Source organism: Panthera pardus, unplaced genomic scaffold (genome assembly GCF_024362965.1).
Source record: "Panthera pardus isolate Hobbes unplaced genomic scaffold, ASM2436296v1 HiC_scaffold_10, whole genome shotgun sequence".
Lineage (NCBI taxonomy): Eukaryota > Metazoa > Chordata > Mammalia > Carnivora > Felidae > Panthera > Panthera pardus.
Window position 1 is genome coordinate 66,591,394 of NW_026526655.1, and position 18,088 is coordinate 66,609,481.

The 18,088-nt window shown below is 39.7% G+C and overlaps 1 protein-coding gene across 3 annotated transcripts in view; it reads right to left on the reverse strand.

Annotated features, from left to right (window-relative positions):
• Nucleotides 1-247: 247 nt before the first annotated feature.
• CSRNP3 (cysteine and serine rich nuclear protein 3) overlaps nt 248-18,088 on the reverse strand; it is a 212,192-nt gene continuing 194,351 nt past the window's right edge. For all 3 annotated transcript variants that reach the window (XM_019458184.2, XM_019458191.2, XM_019458202.2), the window contains 2 exons: nt 13,358-13,654; nt 248-10,993 (listed from right to left, as the gene is read on the reverse strand). In XM_019458184.2, the coding sequence (XP_019313729.2) occupies nt 9,932-10,993; nt 13,358-13,654 (1,359 nt within the window). In that variant the 3' untranslated portion in view covers nt 248-9,931. The remainder of the gene's footprint in view (nt 10,994-13,357; nt 13,655-18,088) is intronic.

The following is an 18,088-nucleotide window of genomic DNA, read 5'->3' on the forward strand; positions in this document are numbered from 1 at the left end:
GTGTACACAAATAGCCTAAACACCAAATCAGACAGATTCTGCTTTAAGCAAAGTGAAACAAAACTACTACCAAACAGGTGTATTACAGGATACTACTTACAGGAGACTGGGTTTGCCTTTGTCAAAACATCCTCCCAAATTTCATTTGTTTACACATCATTACTTGATGAAGAAGCTGAATAGTTGAGGAGGAAAAATGTTGTGTGTCTCCACTTAGGGATCAATCAAATAAAAAGTTAACACATCATTGAGATGATAATAATGTAATAGGCCATTCACAGGAACTGGTTTCACACAACCTTCAAGACTGTATCTGTTACACAGAGGGAGGTATTATGTGTTTTGTGACAGCTCAGTATGAAAGAACAAAGGGCTTACATGACATGTAAAAGAATGCAACAGTAGATACAACTTAGAAACCGGTTTTACTCTGCTGCAAACAAATGGACAAGATATTGTACAATATATAATAAAAAGTACAGCATAATACAAGTGCCACTAATAAAAGAAACTTAAGGATAAGACTTAAAAATGCTTATTTGTGATATATATATATATATATACACACTGCAATAAAAAGCCACAATAAATACACGAATTTCCATGTCATTCATAATAAATACTGAAAATATAAATACAGAAGACTACATCTAATATGAATAAATTATTACAACATAAGGTCCAGGTTAAGTTCTGTTGAATATTATTGTAGCTTATTTAATATACCCTTTGGCATCTTTGATGTTATAACTTATACACAAGAGAAATCAATCTAGAAACTGTGTGACACACAATATGACGTTTTAGTGTAAAGTGATTGTATGTATGAACTGTTGTTTGATTTTTTTCCCTTTCAACCTTTCTAAGTGATTAAATTGGACATAACAGTAATAAAATGTCTATTGAAATACTGTTGAAGTTGAGTAAAAGTCGTAACAGAAATCAACTAAGAGATAAAACCAATCACAATGTCAAAAAATATGTTACAGTGAGTTTACCTCACTGAGTTTTTAAATTGTTTTTTTGTCAGCAAAAAAACAAAAAAACAAACCAAACCAAAAAACACTCTCAAAAGACTTCCCTTGTGTAAAGACCATTCCCAATGTCCGAATGGTTCAACACAGACTGAAGGATAACACTCAAGTCCTTTGGATTATTTGATCTACCATTACATTCAGCTCACTCGATTTCACCAGAATTTGCAAATGTTCCAAATTTCTATGGCAGCTGGAAAGTGGAGACACAGTTGACATCTACGACTATGATCAAGATAAAGATACTGCAAAAGGTGCCATTTGTCTACGCAACCAATCATACATATATATTTTAAATGGGGAAAATGCATTTTTGACCAATGTCAAATGACCTTTTCCTATCAAATTGATATACCCTGTGACACTGAGGGAAACACATTGAAATAACAAAGTGCCATTTTCTGCATTAACAGGCATTAACCAGTACATATGTATTAATAGTTCTATCTTAAGAGGCTATTACACCAGAAATGCAATAAACTAAAATGAAAGCAGATCAACTTTACTAAGACACAATAAAGGCTGAGGTTCTTAGGAACAGAGTTGTAATCTACAGGTTTTTAATTTTTTAAACTATGTCTGTACTGTAAATGTCTAGCATTTATTTTACATCAAACACTTTTGAAACATGTTTCACAAACTACGCCTCAGACTTATTTCCATAGAGGTGTCTAGAGTCAATTAAAACATGGGCCAAATTATTCAACATTCTTTACATAAACATTCTATAGCTTTTTTTTTAAAGCAAAAAGGGTTATTTCCCCTAGTAGTTTTTGTGGGGAACAACCACACTGATGTGGCTGTCATTTCACAAGAGCATCCGAGTTGGGGAGATAAGCAGCTGTATCTGGATTGAAAAAAATCCCATGGAGAAAAGAAACATTGGTTTCAGGAGTGCTCCTCATCTTCCAGTTAGTTCTGACTCTGAGTTGGAAACAACTCTGAGCAAACAGAAGATGCTCTGAAAGCTGCAGTGCTTGGGTGCTTGGGTCAAGTGATGTAATCAGGAAAAAAAAAAAAAATCACCCTCCTCCCAGACTCCTCCCTTCGATTTCAGGCCTTGTCAAGGTGACAAACTTTTAATTCAGAATTCTGCTGATCCCTGAGAAGGCAGGCAACTATTGTTTAAATAGCACGGGGACAAAGGCTGGGATCAAATGGTGGCTGAGTAATTCTCTGGAGGCATTTTATGCCACAGCAGACTCTCCAAAACTAGTCACATCTTCCCCAGAAGGAGTGGAAAAGCTTGAGATTCTCATTTGTCATTTTAGGGTAAAGAAAGATTAACAAGAAGGTACTTATTTAGAAGCAAGAAGGTAGAAAATGCTCTCTTATGTAATTGTAACTTCTCAGAAAATTAAGCAAGTCAAGTCATTTGGTCCTAACTCTGATGTCTGTCACTGGGGATCTGAAATAGTCATTTTCTTGACATTACGTCCTGACATTACGGCAATGGTGAACACAGATAAAATAAAAATAAAATAAAAAGAAAAAACAATGACTGTCATATTTGTTGGAGGCAGGTTATATTATTGAGCATTGTCTCAATACTCATATCTGTAGTTTTTAAAAATCTGATTTCTTGGGAGACTTATGGAGTCATCAAATACAGTAATCATCAAAGTAAGGGAAAACCCAATGTCCTTTGAGTCTGCCAGTACAATGGCCCAAATCACCACAACTGTTGCCAGGTGCCTAGCCCACAAAGACTGGCCAAGATATTTTCTTATTGTGAGAAAACCCCAAGAGAACTGGATTGTGTTGCCAAGGAAACCGCTTTCCCTAGAGATGTTAAGAATAGATGGGTATCTATCCTGTGGGGCATGCCTGAATGACAGTCCTCCCTGGAGAGAGATGGATGAGCCAGATGACCTCAGGAGATCTCTTCTAGTCTCAGGACTATAAAATTTGAAGAATACACAAGAATCTCAAACTTTTCATTATTCAGACGCAGTTGGCCATTGTGAGTATCCTTGAAAAGATTAAACTAGTCTAAGATACCCATTTAGCATGACTAGTCCCTAATGAATCAAGATTCAGACCATAACCTTTGGCAGTGGAGGCTATTTGATTATGGCACAAAAAAATTCACTGTGCCAACTACTAAAATGTAAAATCTATCAAGTTCAGATATTATTTGGGTATCATTACATCATCTGAGGATCAACACTTAATTAAAAAAATAATAACCTCAGGCAATTCATTTCTTAGGTTTTGATATTTAGGTTTTCCCTCTTTAGGGGAATTCAGATTTTGGTTTTATTTTATTCCTTCTTTTCCTTTTATATTTAAATACAATTTCAAAGTGGCATATAGATCTTTGAATTTGTTTTAAAGATGGGTGGCTTTCTTTGCAGCTAAGAAGAAAAGCCTGGTGACCGACATAAAAAGGAGAAGCAAAACAAAATTGGATAAATTGTGTTAAAGTTGAAAAATTCTACCTAGTTTTTAATAGGTTTCCCATGTAGAGACAACAGCAAAACCATTTTTGGTGGCCACATCCCTGACAAGGGTGTTTGTGGTCTTACCTAGCATGGCAGTAAGACTTGATAAAGATCTCTGGTGACAGAAGCTCCTGGATAATTTTTAAAGAGATATTTTCTAAATCAGTTTTCTTCCAAATACTCATTGATAAATAACTTTTAAGATCCTCCCAAGTCAGATAAAAATATTAGGAGAAAGCCAAAAGCAGAAGGAAAGGGATAGCTAACAAAAAAGTTATTCCAAAATTACAACTAGAAGCATTCAATCAGGTCACATAAATTAACTTAGACACAGGCAAGGCAAATTTCTACCATAAATTTGTCTTTTCCTAAATCCTTTGAATCAATATACATTATCTTAGAATATTTAAATGGCCTCATACATGTCACTAAAATGAGTTATTGAACTGATTTGATTATCACTGTGGTAGTGAGTAATCCAAAGAAAGGAATGACATCATTAGCACATTCAATGCAAATATTGTCCAAAATAAATTCTGTCATATTCTCTTGAAACTTTAGTTCTGCCAGAAACTTATGAGATAAAATAAAATGACACACTAGAGTTGGCTTTTCTTGAATTATAAGCAAGTATAAAGTATCAAAGAAGAAACAATTTTACCCTGTATGTATTTATCACGAGTGAAAGAAAGTAGTCAACGATATGACTTACATTTTTGAAATTACTTCATTTTCCATGAAAGCTACATGTACCTGTATTTACTAAAACTCCAGGCTATATGTTAATTAGATTACAGTAATTGCATATAAAGAATGAACTGTTTTAGGCTTTGAATCTGGTCGTATTCACCTTCCTGCTTCCAATTATTCTGTCTGAATTACCACCGTCAGGCAGCGCGCCAAGTTAGATAGACTGACCCCAAGACCACTCACCAGGCAAAACCCAGGTCATACCAACTTTTGAATGTGAATTTCTGATAAGAAAGAAAACAAACGAACCCCCTCCCCCACTTTCACTGGTTGGTTGGAAGGGGGTCTCATGGTCTAGTATGAAAGCTGAGAGCAGTTGAAGTGAAACTTAGAAGTGACTATTTTAAAAAGTCACATTAAATATGCAGATTTGACAGGTAAAATATTAAAGAGCTCTTTTATTTCCATATTCATCACTTTTGACAATAGTCTGTCAGTCATTTTAATATAAAATGTGTCTAAATCTTAAAAATAGTTTCTTTAGCATATTACAGCTCAGTGCTTTTATTTTTTAAAGCAAGCATCAAATGATTTTTAGATAGGAAGACGTAATCGATGAGGTTGGTGGACAGCCCATATGAACACCAACTGGCCTCTGAGTTTCCACATTGTCACTGTCCCTTCTAGGTTTCAGGCTGCCATCTGCCATCTAGTTTTCTGGTTAAACTTCTAGCTGTTCAGCTTTGCTGAAACTTTATGGTTCCTGGGAGACACCACCACTTATTTATTATGCTTATATTCCATTCTCATCCCGCCCTGACACTTTCATAATTTTAGTGGGCTTTTAAATTGCTGATATTCAGTTAAATTAAGTCAATTAAATGCTTTAATGGTACAGAAAACATCTGTTGAGCAGTGGTATTTGTGCAAAGCTGTGGTATTTGGCTTAGGCATATGAGTTACTTGAGCACAAGTTAGCAGATCTCAGAAAGAATAATGTAATCAGAAGTTGCAAATTTGTGTTAGAACTAAGAGTGATTAAGGCTTTAAACTTCCCATGTTGGTTGTGGTAAGAATACATAGCTCTGGTTTCAAACTACAGTCAAGTCTTGCCTTTGAAAGCAAGAAGGTACTTCCCACTCAAGGTTGGTATTTTATACACTGACTACAGTAATGACTCTTCTGTGAGAGAATAAGGAACAGATGTCGTTTTTAGTCCTATCTGGAGAAATGGACGGCTTCATGGTACCTTTTTGAAAAGTAGTCTCTGACTTCTGAGAATGTCCACTTTCCACCTGCTGGCGATGGTTTTGTAACCCCAGCTACAAGTGAGGTGGGTTGAATGACCTCTCTTTTCTACAGGCTATACAAGGCAATACCTTTGGAATTTGGAACTATGGTTTTGCTAATTTTTTAAGCTGTATATAAATAGAAGTAAAAGTGATTGTGTTCCACATCATTGTCTCAAAGTTTTCCTGAAATGTTTCCTGGTTTATGTATGAGTCAACCAGCTCTTGAAACTATCTGGTAGGAGTTTGCTAGTATAAATTTAGTCTCACTTATAGAGACCTAACACCGAAGAAGCAATTAGCTGAAAATCTCTTTTTCATTCGATTCAGTTCTTCTAGCTGAGTCTATTTAATTCAGAAATTTCGGATAGGGGAAGAGGAAAAAAGATCATCCAGTGAGTTGCATTAATTTAGGAAAAAGAAGTATCCTTTTAGTTACAGTTTGCACACAATGAGACAAGAATTGATTTCACTTTTTCTAAGATCACATTATAAAAGCACACGTTAAAAGAATTACAGTGAGGCTTGATTATTTCATGCCACTCCTCTTCGTCATCATGATCTCTTAGAATGTGGAGTGTTTTACCGCCTCTTTTTACCACTTAGAACACTTCTTCTAACAGTCAGCATTCTATAAATATTTGTTGAAAGACAGAGTTGATACTTAGTAAATTCTAAGTATTAAGACCAAAGGATTATAAATTTGTGCAATATCAGAAGTTTGATCAAAGAGCCAATGATGTATCAAACTTCTAGGGAATAAATCATGATGTATTTTCCTGTTTAATGATAACCCAACCAGAATTTTGCCTACAAGTCACCTGTTAGAGTGCAAAAATATAAAGAACCACTTATCATCTCTTTGCTTCTTGATTGTTTTGTGGCCAATGTTTCTATAACTCCTAGTTTGTTTTTTTTTTTTGGGAGGGGGGAAGGGTTATTGCTGGGCCATATATGTTTGTGAAGATCTTATGACTCTAATAAATATTAATTTCACATTTCATATGTGGCTGGAGCACTGGGAAAATATAGTTTTATCACAAAGAAAAGACTGATTTTTGAAAAGTACCTATATTACCCAACTAACAAAAGACACGAACAAATTTTACTTATGTCTTAATAATCAAGGACTAAGAGATGGGGGGTGGGGAATTTAGGTTAATCCCTTTCAGTGATTCTTTCTCCCAAAGGAAACCTAGGATGACAAAGGAAAGGCAAGCTGCTCCAGCCACTTGATTTGCACATCAATCTGGCCAGGATTATAACTGGGATTTAAGCCCTAATAAAAAGTATAGGGCTGATGCTAAAACAACAGGACCAAAGCACGAAGCTTTGCCATTGGCAGGGAACAACTAAAAAGCTGTGTGTCAAAAAAAAAAAGACAATAATTTGGTTAGATATACTACGGGGGAAATACAACAGCTGAAGGTCAGGTGTCATTGTGTCTTAGTATAAAGATCTTAAGTATCCCAACTGGCTGCATCTAGCTTGATCCCCATTTTAAAAAGCTTAGAAAAAACGGCAGCGCTCTCCTGGCATGTGGGCAGTTTTTGTTGAATAGAAGGGCTATTAATGGAAAAAAAAAAGTCAGATGGAACACTGTGCTCTCTCAGCTTTTCTGGGAAAGGAAGTAACAATGAAACGATTCCATCATTAGTATTATACGCAACTTTGACCCAACATTTTCAAACTATAGCTTTACAAATCATCCTCTTTTCTAGACCTTATTTTTAGATCATAAAACCCAATCAGATTCTAGGATGGGAAAAACATACAGCATTCATTACTGGCCATTGCCTAAAATCTCTCATTCTCCAGGGTGTGATATACATCTAGCGTGTGTTTGTGTGAGTGTGTGTATGTGCGTGTGTGTGTGTGCATTTGTGTTATAAGGGAGTGTTTTAATAGGTAATTTGTGTACGTAGTTTGTGGGAGATGTTTAGGGGTTAGGTTATACATATATGTGAATCTGGAATGGAATTCATGCTTGGAAGGTTAATCCTTCTGTGCACAGTGACTTTCAACCCCAATTGGAAAAAATAGGGAGAGAGCTCTGATTTTTTTATTTGTCCGTTTCAAGGTTAAGCATCCTTTTGGAAATGAAGCTACAAAACAGAGACCTAGCCAAACATAAGCAAGTAGGCGTCGACCTTCCAGTGAATATAAAGCTGGACTAAATTAAATATCTATCCTTTCAGAAACTGGACTGACATTCTACCCTTCACCTTTGCCCCACCCAGAGTCACTTTTTCCCCATTCTGCCACAGTCTGTGTTCCAAGAAGCTGACTGCTTCACGGGTAAATCCTTCAAGGGCTTGTAGGGTCCAGCAAATACAGCACGTGTGATTTTTTTTTTTCACATGCCTACATGAAGAACAATAGGCTTTTGTCATTTTTCTTTGGGCCGGTGCTCTTTAGATTGTATTGGTAAAAGAAACAATTTTGGAAATCAAGCACTAAAAAGTGTAACTTTGTAGACAACATGAGATACACTACCGAGATCGGAGCTAAACTCAAACTGATTAGCCCAAAGGGCTTATCATTCAAAAGGAACATCCCTGCCCTCATTACTGCTACTTCCGTAGGGACAAACCCAAAGTTCCTTTAATGTTAGTATGAACGGTTATAAATTTGGCCCTGTGGTGGGGGAGAGAAAGGGCAGGAGCCAACTGCACATTGGAAGAGCTACCAAGTAAACATGTTTTCCCCAAATCAAGTTTTAGTAGAAACTTTTCCATTGGAGGACTTTCTCTAGATCAAACATTTTTAAGTTCAATTAAATAAAATAGTAATTTTTAAGGAATCGAGATCTACAATATATTTATATCCCTATTTCTAAACATCTAAATCTAAAAGACATAAGAATTAGCGATGCAGTCACTGAATAGCAAGGCATGTCCACATTTCAAAGAGGCAGAAAATGTGAAACGGTGTAACAACAGAAGGTCAAAAATATGAAACGGATTTAGCATAGTCATATTGCATTGGGAAAAAAAAAGGTAGAACACACTATTTAGTTACCTAAATTAATGTACAGGAAAACGGGATCTTAGAAGTCCTCCGACGAACCAAGTGCAGATAATCTAAAGGTGGGGAGTGCATGTTTTATTTCTATCTGTCCCCTTTAATAAGAGAACGTGAGGTAATTAGGAAGTATTCAATGCATTCTGGACTGTTCTGCTAATTGTCCCAGGCAAGAGAAATCAAAATGCTTCAGAAAAGTAAGGCCTAGTTGAGTATTTGGGTAGAGGCCCCCCCTTCAATCGGCTAGTCACTAAAAGGAAATCTCCTTACATACTCATCTTGTAGAGATGGATTGATCACGCTGTAGAAAAGGCTGGTTGCTGAGGATGTGTCTCTTCCATGTTTCCTCTGCCTCCTCTGCTTTTACCGAGTTAGGTCTTCAGAGTGGCGAAGGAAAATAGGTCATTTTCCCTTCGTAAAGTTATCATTGGATGATTCCTCTATATTAATTCTATGAACCTTATAATAGTTACAGATTAAAAAAATTTTTTTCTAAATTTTTCATCTCAAAGAGTTCTCAGTCCCCACCCCTCACAAGGTACCATGAAGGGGCACTAAAGTGCATTTTGATGTAGGGGAGTAGAGTTTAAAGGTGCTGTGTCCAAGCTAAGAACCAAGATGATGCTGTTTTAAAAAGAAAGGCAATTCCTTCCACCTCCATCTCTGGAGTCAACTGAGGGAGGGCAGTGAACTAGACCCTCACCAGAGGATTGTCCTAACTCTTAACTTTAGAGAAAACTGTGTAAGGACCTGCACATATAGACTCATTTATTTGTCCAAAATAGCAAAAATAGGCCTATTTCACCCTTAAGAAAGTATTTGCAAATCTGATCAGTCATGATCATAAAAACGTGAATGGATTCCAGATGCAATCCATGTGGGCATGCTCAGTGGTGCTAACTATGCATCTTCAGCTTAAAAGAACATGCTGCTGTTCATTTTCATCAAAACATGACTCCTAACTACCATAAATAAAATACACATGGAACGATTAACTCTTTTTCTTACAGTAATTACTTTTACATTAAAAAGTCACCGTCATCTTCAGATTTATCGAAAATTAGGACTCTAAATCTTATTATTTCCCAGTCTTAGTCAACAATCTTGCACAGGCCCGATAATCCAGAACTTGAAGCTCTGATCTACACAGCTTGGCAGGTTTCACACAGTTTGACAGGTAGGCAACTGTGAGATATGCTTTTTTTTTTTTTTTTTTAATTAGCATTTTCTATCAAAACAGTCTGAAATCTTTTAAAATCCTCACAGAGACTGTATTTGTGCAACGCCACAGTCGTGTGGCCTGAAAGGAGAAAACAAAATACAGTCTGGAAGATTCACCACAGTCCGGGTTTTCTTGGTCCTCAGTTTAAACAACCATGGGCCCAGGAAATCCAATTAAATACAGTGCTTTTAAATAAGAGAAGAGTTGGTCCTAGAATAATTTACGCTACTAAACAGGGACGGTCTCCACCACGGGTGATTTGATGCACTCTTCGTGCAATCTGCTTTTCTCCGCCAGGCTCAAAGAACTTTCAGCGGGGTGCTCGGCAATGTGACTGTCACCATTCAGTGTAGAGACAAACCCTTCCTGGGAGGGGCCTTTCAAGTACGAGTGAAATTCCACCTGCGGATGACTGGACCTGTGCTCGGGATACAAGCTACTGCAGGGCACGCCGCCGTCACTCTCCGCAGAGGAGCAGCACACGATGACCGAGGGGTTGGTGGCGGGGTAGTGGGAGGGGCCGTAGGCCTCTTCCGCTTGCCGGGCATAGTCCACAAATTGCTCCGGGGTCATGGTGTAAGGCACCAGCGACAGGGTACCGTTCTTAACAGGATCTCTTTCGGCATAGCTGTCGGAGATCTGGTTAGGAGTTCCTGGAATGTGGCTGTCTATTTGGTAATACAGGGTCGACGAGTTGGCATAAAAAGAAGCGTTTTTCGCGTGGCTCTCGTGAACCGCCGTGCCGTCGGAATAGCAGAGGACGGAAGGAAGAGGCACGACTTCCGCATGGGTCCCCAAGCCTTCCACGAAGCTGTCCCCCTTCTCGTCGTCATCGTCGTCGTCGTCGTCGTCCTCCTCCTCCTCTTCCTCCTCCTCCTCCTCCTCGTCTGACTCGCTGGGGGCCAAGCTCTGTGTGCTGGAGTCGGTGACGCCGCTGCAGAAGCTGCTGCCGTCCTCCTCCTCCTCCTCCTCCTCTCCCTGGCAGTCTAGTTCCTCGGCCGACTGCAGGTGCAGCACTGCGGCCTGGGGCTCGGTTTCAATCTCAAAGTTGTCCGCGATGGAATACTCTACGGAGTGCGCGACGGGGCCCATGGAGCTACTGGGAGCGCTTATCTCACCGTGGCAGCCGTTCAGCGCGGGGATTTGCTGCTCTCGGTTTTTCTCCAGTTCAAGTTTCATTATTGTGTGCAAAAAGTGAGTCCGGACACGGATAGGATTAAATTCAATTCTACCTGCTGTGTTACTACATCCTTCTTTAGTGCAGCCACATGGGAAAGACATTCGATCCACCTTGGAAGGAAGAACACAGATTAGCCCCACGGAACTCTTACAAGCCAAATAAAAATCCGGTACCTCCGGGCAACCCCTTCGAATCTGGGATTGCTTAATCCCACTTGTGCCGGAACCAATGACAATGAGACTGCAAAGAGACTTTGCAAAGGGGAAGTGAAGACTTCAAACGTAACAGTTAACCTATAGCTTTAAAACCTATATTCAAGATACAAATGTGCTATGGTTGTTTAAGTGTGGAGTTTTAGTTCATTGACCCAGCCCGTGCTTCCTTCTTTCTCCATTCTCCCCTCCCCTCCTCCCCTCCCTTCTCTCCATCCGATTATTTTTGCTCCCATTTTTTCCAAGTCCATTCTTTCCCCCAAGCTCCCTTCACTTCTACTGCATGCCGGCTCACATGCCCACTTTAAACTACACAAACTTACCCCCCTGCATCCCCACCTGCTATTTTTAATCATCTAAATTATATGACATTTTCCATACTAGCCATCCCCCCCTCCTCTTTTGCTTATTATAAAATGAACTCTTTTGCCTGCGGTGTCCAGATTGACACCACTTAGTATCACGCAGCCTAATTCGTTCTCATTGGTTTTTCTTTTCATTTGTTTGGATCCTTGGTACATGGTGCACGAATGTGTACTGCAGGGCTGTGACAGTCACGCACATTTATGACTGTGACTAGTGGACCCATGCATTTAGGTCCTGGATTTCCCCCACTCCTCCCCACTCCAGTAGACTATAAGCTTCTTGAGGGAAAGGGATGTTCATGTAATCAATATCCCAGAATGAGAGACACTGGACTCTGCCGCCTAAGTGTTTGCATTCAGCTAGCGTCACTGGACCGAACTCGTCAGTCAGGTGATAGGCGGAGTTATCAGCAATCCAAGGGCACTCCCAAGATATTACCAATTAACCTATATGCAGATCAGAGCACAGGCACCCAGAAGAATTTGCCCTGCTTGCCCCTTCTCCAGGTGCAGGGAATCTCCTTTACTACAGAGGAGAAGGCAGGCTCCAGCAGTCATCCTGGATTCAGTAAAAACTAGAGGCAGAGGTCAGAGCCAGATTCTATAGCTTTTTCTTACTCATGAATTTCTTCTCTATTAATCCACCTTAAGCAACTGTTTAGCTGATGACAACTATCCTCTCTTTTTGCCTGCCAGAGTGGCTGTTCTTATCAAAAAAAGCCAAGTTTCCTCGTAAAATAAAGACAACTAACTAATCATGGGGCATCAATGGTATAGATGTATGGGAACTTGAGAATCTAGTCCAGGGGTTGGTAAAGTCTTCTTTTGCATCTTTTCTTTTCTCTTCTTTTTTCTTTCCTTTCCTTTCCCTTTTCCTTTCCTTTCCTCTCCTCTCCTTTCCTTCCTTCCCTCCCTTCCCTTCTTCTTTCCCTCCTTTCTTCCTTTCCTTTTTTCCTTTCTTGCCTCCTTCCTTCCTTCCTTCTTTCCTCCCTCCCTCTTTCCTTCTTTTCTTCCTTCCTCTCTCTCCCACTCTTTCCCCCCTCCTTCCATTCTTTTCTTTCTCTTTCTTTCCTTTCCTTCCTTCCTTTCTTTCTTCTTTCTTTCTTTTTTTCTTTCTTTCTTCTCTTTCTTTCTCTCTCTCTCCCTCTTTCTTTCTTTCTCTTCCCCCTTTTTAATAAAGGGTGAGAATAAATTATCTTAGGCTTTGTTGGCCATAAAGTGTCTCTGGCAACTATTCACTGTTGCTGTAAAAACATGAAAACAGTCATGGACAACACCAAAACAAACAAAGAAACACAAAGTGACCAGGCTTCACTAAAATGTTACTTATACAAACAGGTGTGGCAGGCCCGATTTGGCCTGTGAACTATATAGTTTGCCAAACTCTGATCTAGTCCAGCCCTTTCACTTGAGACGAGGAAACCGAGCCCAGAAAGTTTACCTGACTTGGCAATTTCACAAAGCTGGCAAAAAGCAGAGCCAGGAGTAGAACTCCGTTTTCTTAAGTCCCAGTCTTGTAATTTTTCCACCAATGTATGCTGCCTCTCACCTACCACCATTTGATACCCCATAGTTGGATCAGAAAATACAAACTCAAATGTCAGAGATGTCATGATCAGAGTGCTTGCGAAAACCCACAATAAGCTTAGTGCAATAAATGAATCCAGGAGGAAATAATTCTGATCGACTTAGCTACGGTCGATCTCACATTGTGTTTTATACGTGTCAGCATCTTATGTATACCCATAAATGTCCCTGAATTAGTTTTTCTCCCTTGAACCATATGTCTTGCCTTGTCCCAAAGTTTTTTTCTATATGTGAGAAACTTCATTGTCTGTCACATGGGGGGTGGTGTATAATGTCTCATCTTTGGAGTCCTTGAAATCCAAGTCCTTACCTGGCACTTAATGCCTGCCAGGCTGCAGGTACACGTTTCTGGATCACAGAACACTCGGCAGTCACAGCCACAGTCCTCCCTCGATAGACGGATGGCGCGCAGCTCATGCTTTTCTTCCACATCAATCTTTTTCACCCCAGAGGCCCGCAGCAGTGCTCTCCGTTTTTTTGTTGGCAGGGGTTGTAGAAAGAAGTACTCATCTACCTCCGTGTTGTCTAAATCAATATCATCATCAGAAATGTCATCCACTGTAAGAGTGCTAGCTTCTTCAGATTCCACTGTGCCATTCTTGGTCATCTAGAAATACAAAGCAGCAAATAGACTTAGCATCGGCAGGGGCTCAACTCCCTACTTTTACACTTGATAAGAATAAAACTATTATAATTCTTTTAATGTTTACCTATTTTTGAGAGACATAGAGTGTGAGCAGCAGAAGGGGCAGAGAGGGAGACACAGAATAAGAAGCAGGCTCCAGGCTCTGAGCTGTCAGCACAGAGCCCGAGACAGGGTTCAAGCCCACGAACCATGAGATCATGACCTGAGCCGAAGTCGGAAGCTTAACTGACCGAGCCACCCAGGTGCCCCAAGAATAAAACTAGTATAAAACATCATGTCCCCGTAATCCATAAATGTTTGTGGGTCATATTATTTCCTTTTATTTTTCTCTTTAGAGAAGTCACAGGAAAGAAAAAGGAAGACATCCAAATGATAGGCTTTTAAATGTACTGGTAACAGAAGACTTAATTGGAACTTTTAACCTCCTAATGTAAGGAGCTATAGTTGTTAGAGTTTTTAGCCAGTACGATGTGAAAAAGACCAAAGGTTACAGAGGCTCACCAGTGAAAGCTATCTTTAGACTCGGTTCGTGATGGACAGCTCTGATGGTGGAATAAATGTGTCCTTGTTCAGAGGTGATAGCATCTTAGTGGAAGCCACTGCCACCTAAATCAGCAAACGTGTCCTTGAAATAACGACTCTGTCTTTTGGGCGCCAGCAAAACCATGAACTAGGAAATAACATTGTGCTGCACTGTGCTATTGGGATTCCAAACATGGTCACTCTACAGAACATTCCAAGAATGAGGGCTTGATATGAAGTCATCAGTCAGGTCAGCATGCTATCCAAAAGACAAGGAGCAGAGGGCAGTGCCGGCAGGCTCTCGCCAATGGGCCACTGAAACAATAAACTTGGCCCTCAAAGGAGTTCATGTGAACCCATGCCCAAAGCAATACCTTCTGCATCATAGCTCATGTGGACAGCTATGTCTCCTATACCCATAACTATTCTGCTTCTATTAATATGTCCGTTCTAAATGAATTTCATCCATCAGTAAACCCTGAATCAGTATTTTACTTCTCACTGTTATATCAGCACACTGAGATTCCTTCATAAAGAAGCACTTAGAAACAGACGTTTTTCTCTGAATAGGAGCAAGAAACATATCCTGAGAAACAGCACAGGAATAAATGTAGAAGCTCTGTAAGGGCTTATTTTAAATATAGAGGCTATTTTGATTCTTTAATTTTTAAATTTGTTACTTCATAAACTTCATTAATTGTAATCATCACCATGCTATTCTTTATCTTAACAACAGTTCATTTATTACACAGTTAAAATACTCTGGTGACATCAGACATCATTCTCTTGTCTTCATAGGAAAAATTCCAACGTTTAGATAAAAATATTTATTATTGACCCAAAATCACAAACCGGAAAACTCTGAATACAATAAAACATTGGTTTGTGAGCATAATTCATTCCGGAAACATGCTTATAATACAAAGCACTTGATAACAAAGCGAACTTCAAGAACCACTGGCTCAGGTGTGGTCATGTGATGTCCAGCGTCACGTACTATTCGTATTGCAAGACATGCCTCATTCATCAAGTTAAGATTTATTAAAAACGTCTGCTCGTCTTGCACAACATTTGTAGAACAAGTTACTCTAAAACAGGTAGAAGACTGGTCTTTGCCCTCAAGAAGAGGAAACAACCCAGTAGCAAGTAGGTATTAAAGTCTATTACAGTGGGTCTCTAAACTGCGTTTTTAAAAGCCACTAATTATATTTTTCTGAATAATTCAGAGCTTAAATCTGTGTTCTTGCAAAGACGGGCCTCCCCCTTTATTGGGTTTTGTTTCTCAGTGTGATCTGCAATGCATTTCCTTTGTTGGCATTTCTTCTTTTTTTTTTTTTTTAATTTATTTTTGGGACAGAGAGAGACAGAGCATGAATGGGGGAGGGGCAGAGAGAGAGGGAGACACAGAATCGGAAGCAGGCTCCAGGCTCCGAGCCATCAGCCCAGAGCCGGACGCGGGGCTCGAACTCACGGACCGCGGGGCTCGAACTCACGGACCGCGAGATCGTGACCTGGCTGAAGTCGGACGCTTAACCGACTGCGCCACCCAGGCGCCCCTACTTTGTTGGCATTTCTTTATGTGTGTCTTGGTTAAGCTGTTTCCATGTTTCTGTAATGTGCTGTACTAGGATGTTACTCTGACTGATTGCTATTATCATTTTTGTTAATTCTTATTTGCTAACAGAAACAGCTTTCTTCTGTGAAGATCTGATTTTCTAGGAGATTCAAATGCGTAATTACCTAGCACATACTCAATCTTCTGTGATAGGTAAAGCTGCATTAACAAACAAGAGGCATTACTTTTCCCATCTTGTCACCTTGTGTCATTTAGATTTGTTTTCACTAATTCTTGGCCTATGTGAACCTTATCAAGATTTGACTCCACAGCCCATGGAGAACACCCAGGACTTGGTTAACGTGACTCATTTAATATTTCCTTCCTATTTAATCTCTGTGTTCTTAAATTATGCTCCCTTGTGTAAGTGGTTAACATCAAAAAATAATGAAAACACTTTCATTTTATATCAACAGAGTTTGATTTTTTAAAAATATAAATGGCTGCTAACATATCAATGAAAACTGTTCGGGGAACATGAATTACCAGTTGGAATCTAAAAATTTTTAAAAATCAAACTATAGATGATGATTATTCCAAATAGAAGTGCTCTTAGAAATATGATCTGTGTCTCTTATTCCTATATATTTAAACTACAATAAAGAATTTCATTTCAAGATAAAAATTCAATTAAGAATCTAAAACCTCTTCACACAGAGCTACATACTGTTTTCACTTTTGTTGAGGAACCCACAGGGGCCCTAATCCAGATTTCAAAATATCATTTTTTTTATTAAATTTTTTTTTTCTTAATGTTTATTTACTTTTAAGAGAGAGAAAGACAAAGTATGAGCAGGGGAGGGGCAGAGAGAGAGGGAGACACAGAATCCGAAGCAGGCTCCAGGCTCCAAGCTGTCAGCACAGTGCCGGACGCGGGGCTCGAACTCAAGGACTGTGAGATCATGACCTGAGTCAAAACCGGACGCTTAACTGACTGAGCCACCCAGGCGTCCCTCAAAGTATCATTTTAATGTTGAAGTGATCTGGCAAGGTTTTCTCCTCACCTCCCCACTGTCATCTCTGCCATTTCTCTTTAAAAATTTTTAATGTTTATTTATTTTTGAGAGAGAGAGGAAGAGAGACAGAGTGTGAGTGGGGGACGGGCAGAGAGAGAGAGGGAGACACAGAATCTGAAGCAGGCTCCAGGTTCTGAGCTGTCAGCACAGAGCCCAACGTGGGGCTCGAACTCACAAACTGTAAGATCATGACCTGGGCCAAACTTGGATGCTTAACCAACTGAGCCAGCCAGGTGCCCATCTCTGCCATTTCTTTTTTTTTTTTTAATTAAAAAAAACTTTTTTTTTAACGTTTATTTATTTTTGAGACAGAGAGAGACACAGCATGAACGGGGGAGGGGCAGAGAGAGAGGGAGACACAGAATCGGAAGCAGGCTCCAGGCTCTGAGCCATCAGCCCAGAGCCCGATGCGGGGCTCGAACTCGCGGACCGCGAGATTGTGACCTGAGCTGAAGTCGGACGCTTAAACGACTGAGCCACCCAGGCGCTCCCCATCTCTGCCATTTCTAATGAAGATTGGAAATACTCAAGTTCATCCTAGTCAGTTGCCTTCTCTCCCCTTCCTCACAGTTTCTGGTGTGGTATGTAGTCATTGAGAGACACTCTGCTTCCCCAGCCCCTCTTGCACTCTTATTCATTTGCTACTTTAAAACCCAGGCCAAACCTACTGAGTTTAAATGCTCTTTAAAATCCATATATTACAGTGGCACTGGGGTGGCTCAATCAGTTAAGTGACTGACTCTTGATTTCAGCTCAGGGCATGATGTCATGGTTCGTGAGGTTGGGCCCCATGTTGGGCGCATGTGAACAGCACAGAGCCTGCTTGGGATTCTCTCTCTTCCTCTCTCTCTGTCCCTCCCCCACTCGTGCTTGCTCGCTCACTCTCTCTCTCAAAATGAATAAATAAACTTAAAAAAAAAAACGAATAAATTCTGGAGATATAATGTACAGCATGATGACTGTGGCTCACAAAACTGTGCTACACACTTGAAAGTTGCTGAGAGTACATTTTAAATGTTCCCATCATGAAAAAGAAATGGTAATTATGTGATATGATGGAAATATCAGTTAATGCTGATTGAACAGCATTGTTCATTGAAACTATTGAACAACAATAGCTTCAAAGGTGTGAGATGGGACAGAGCATGGTCCTTTTATTGGCCTGCAAATTATCCAGATGAGCGAATTTGTACAGGATCACTTCCTGTCTTGGTCCATAAGCAAAGAACAAAAAGTAAATAA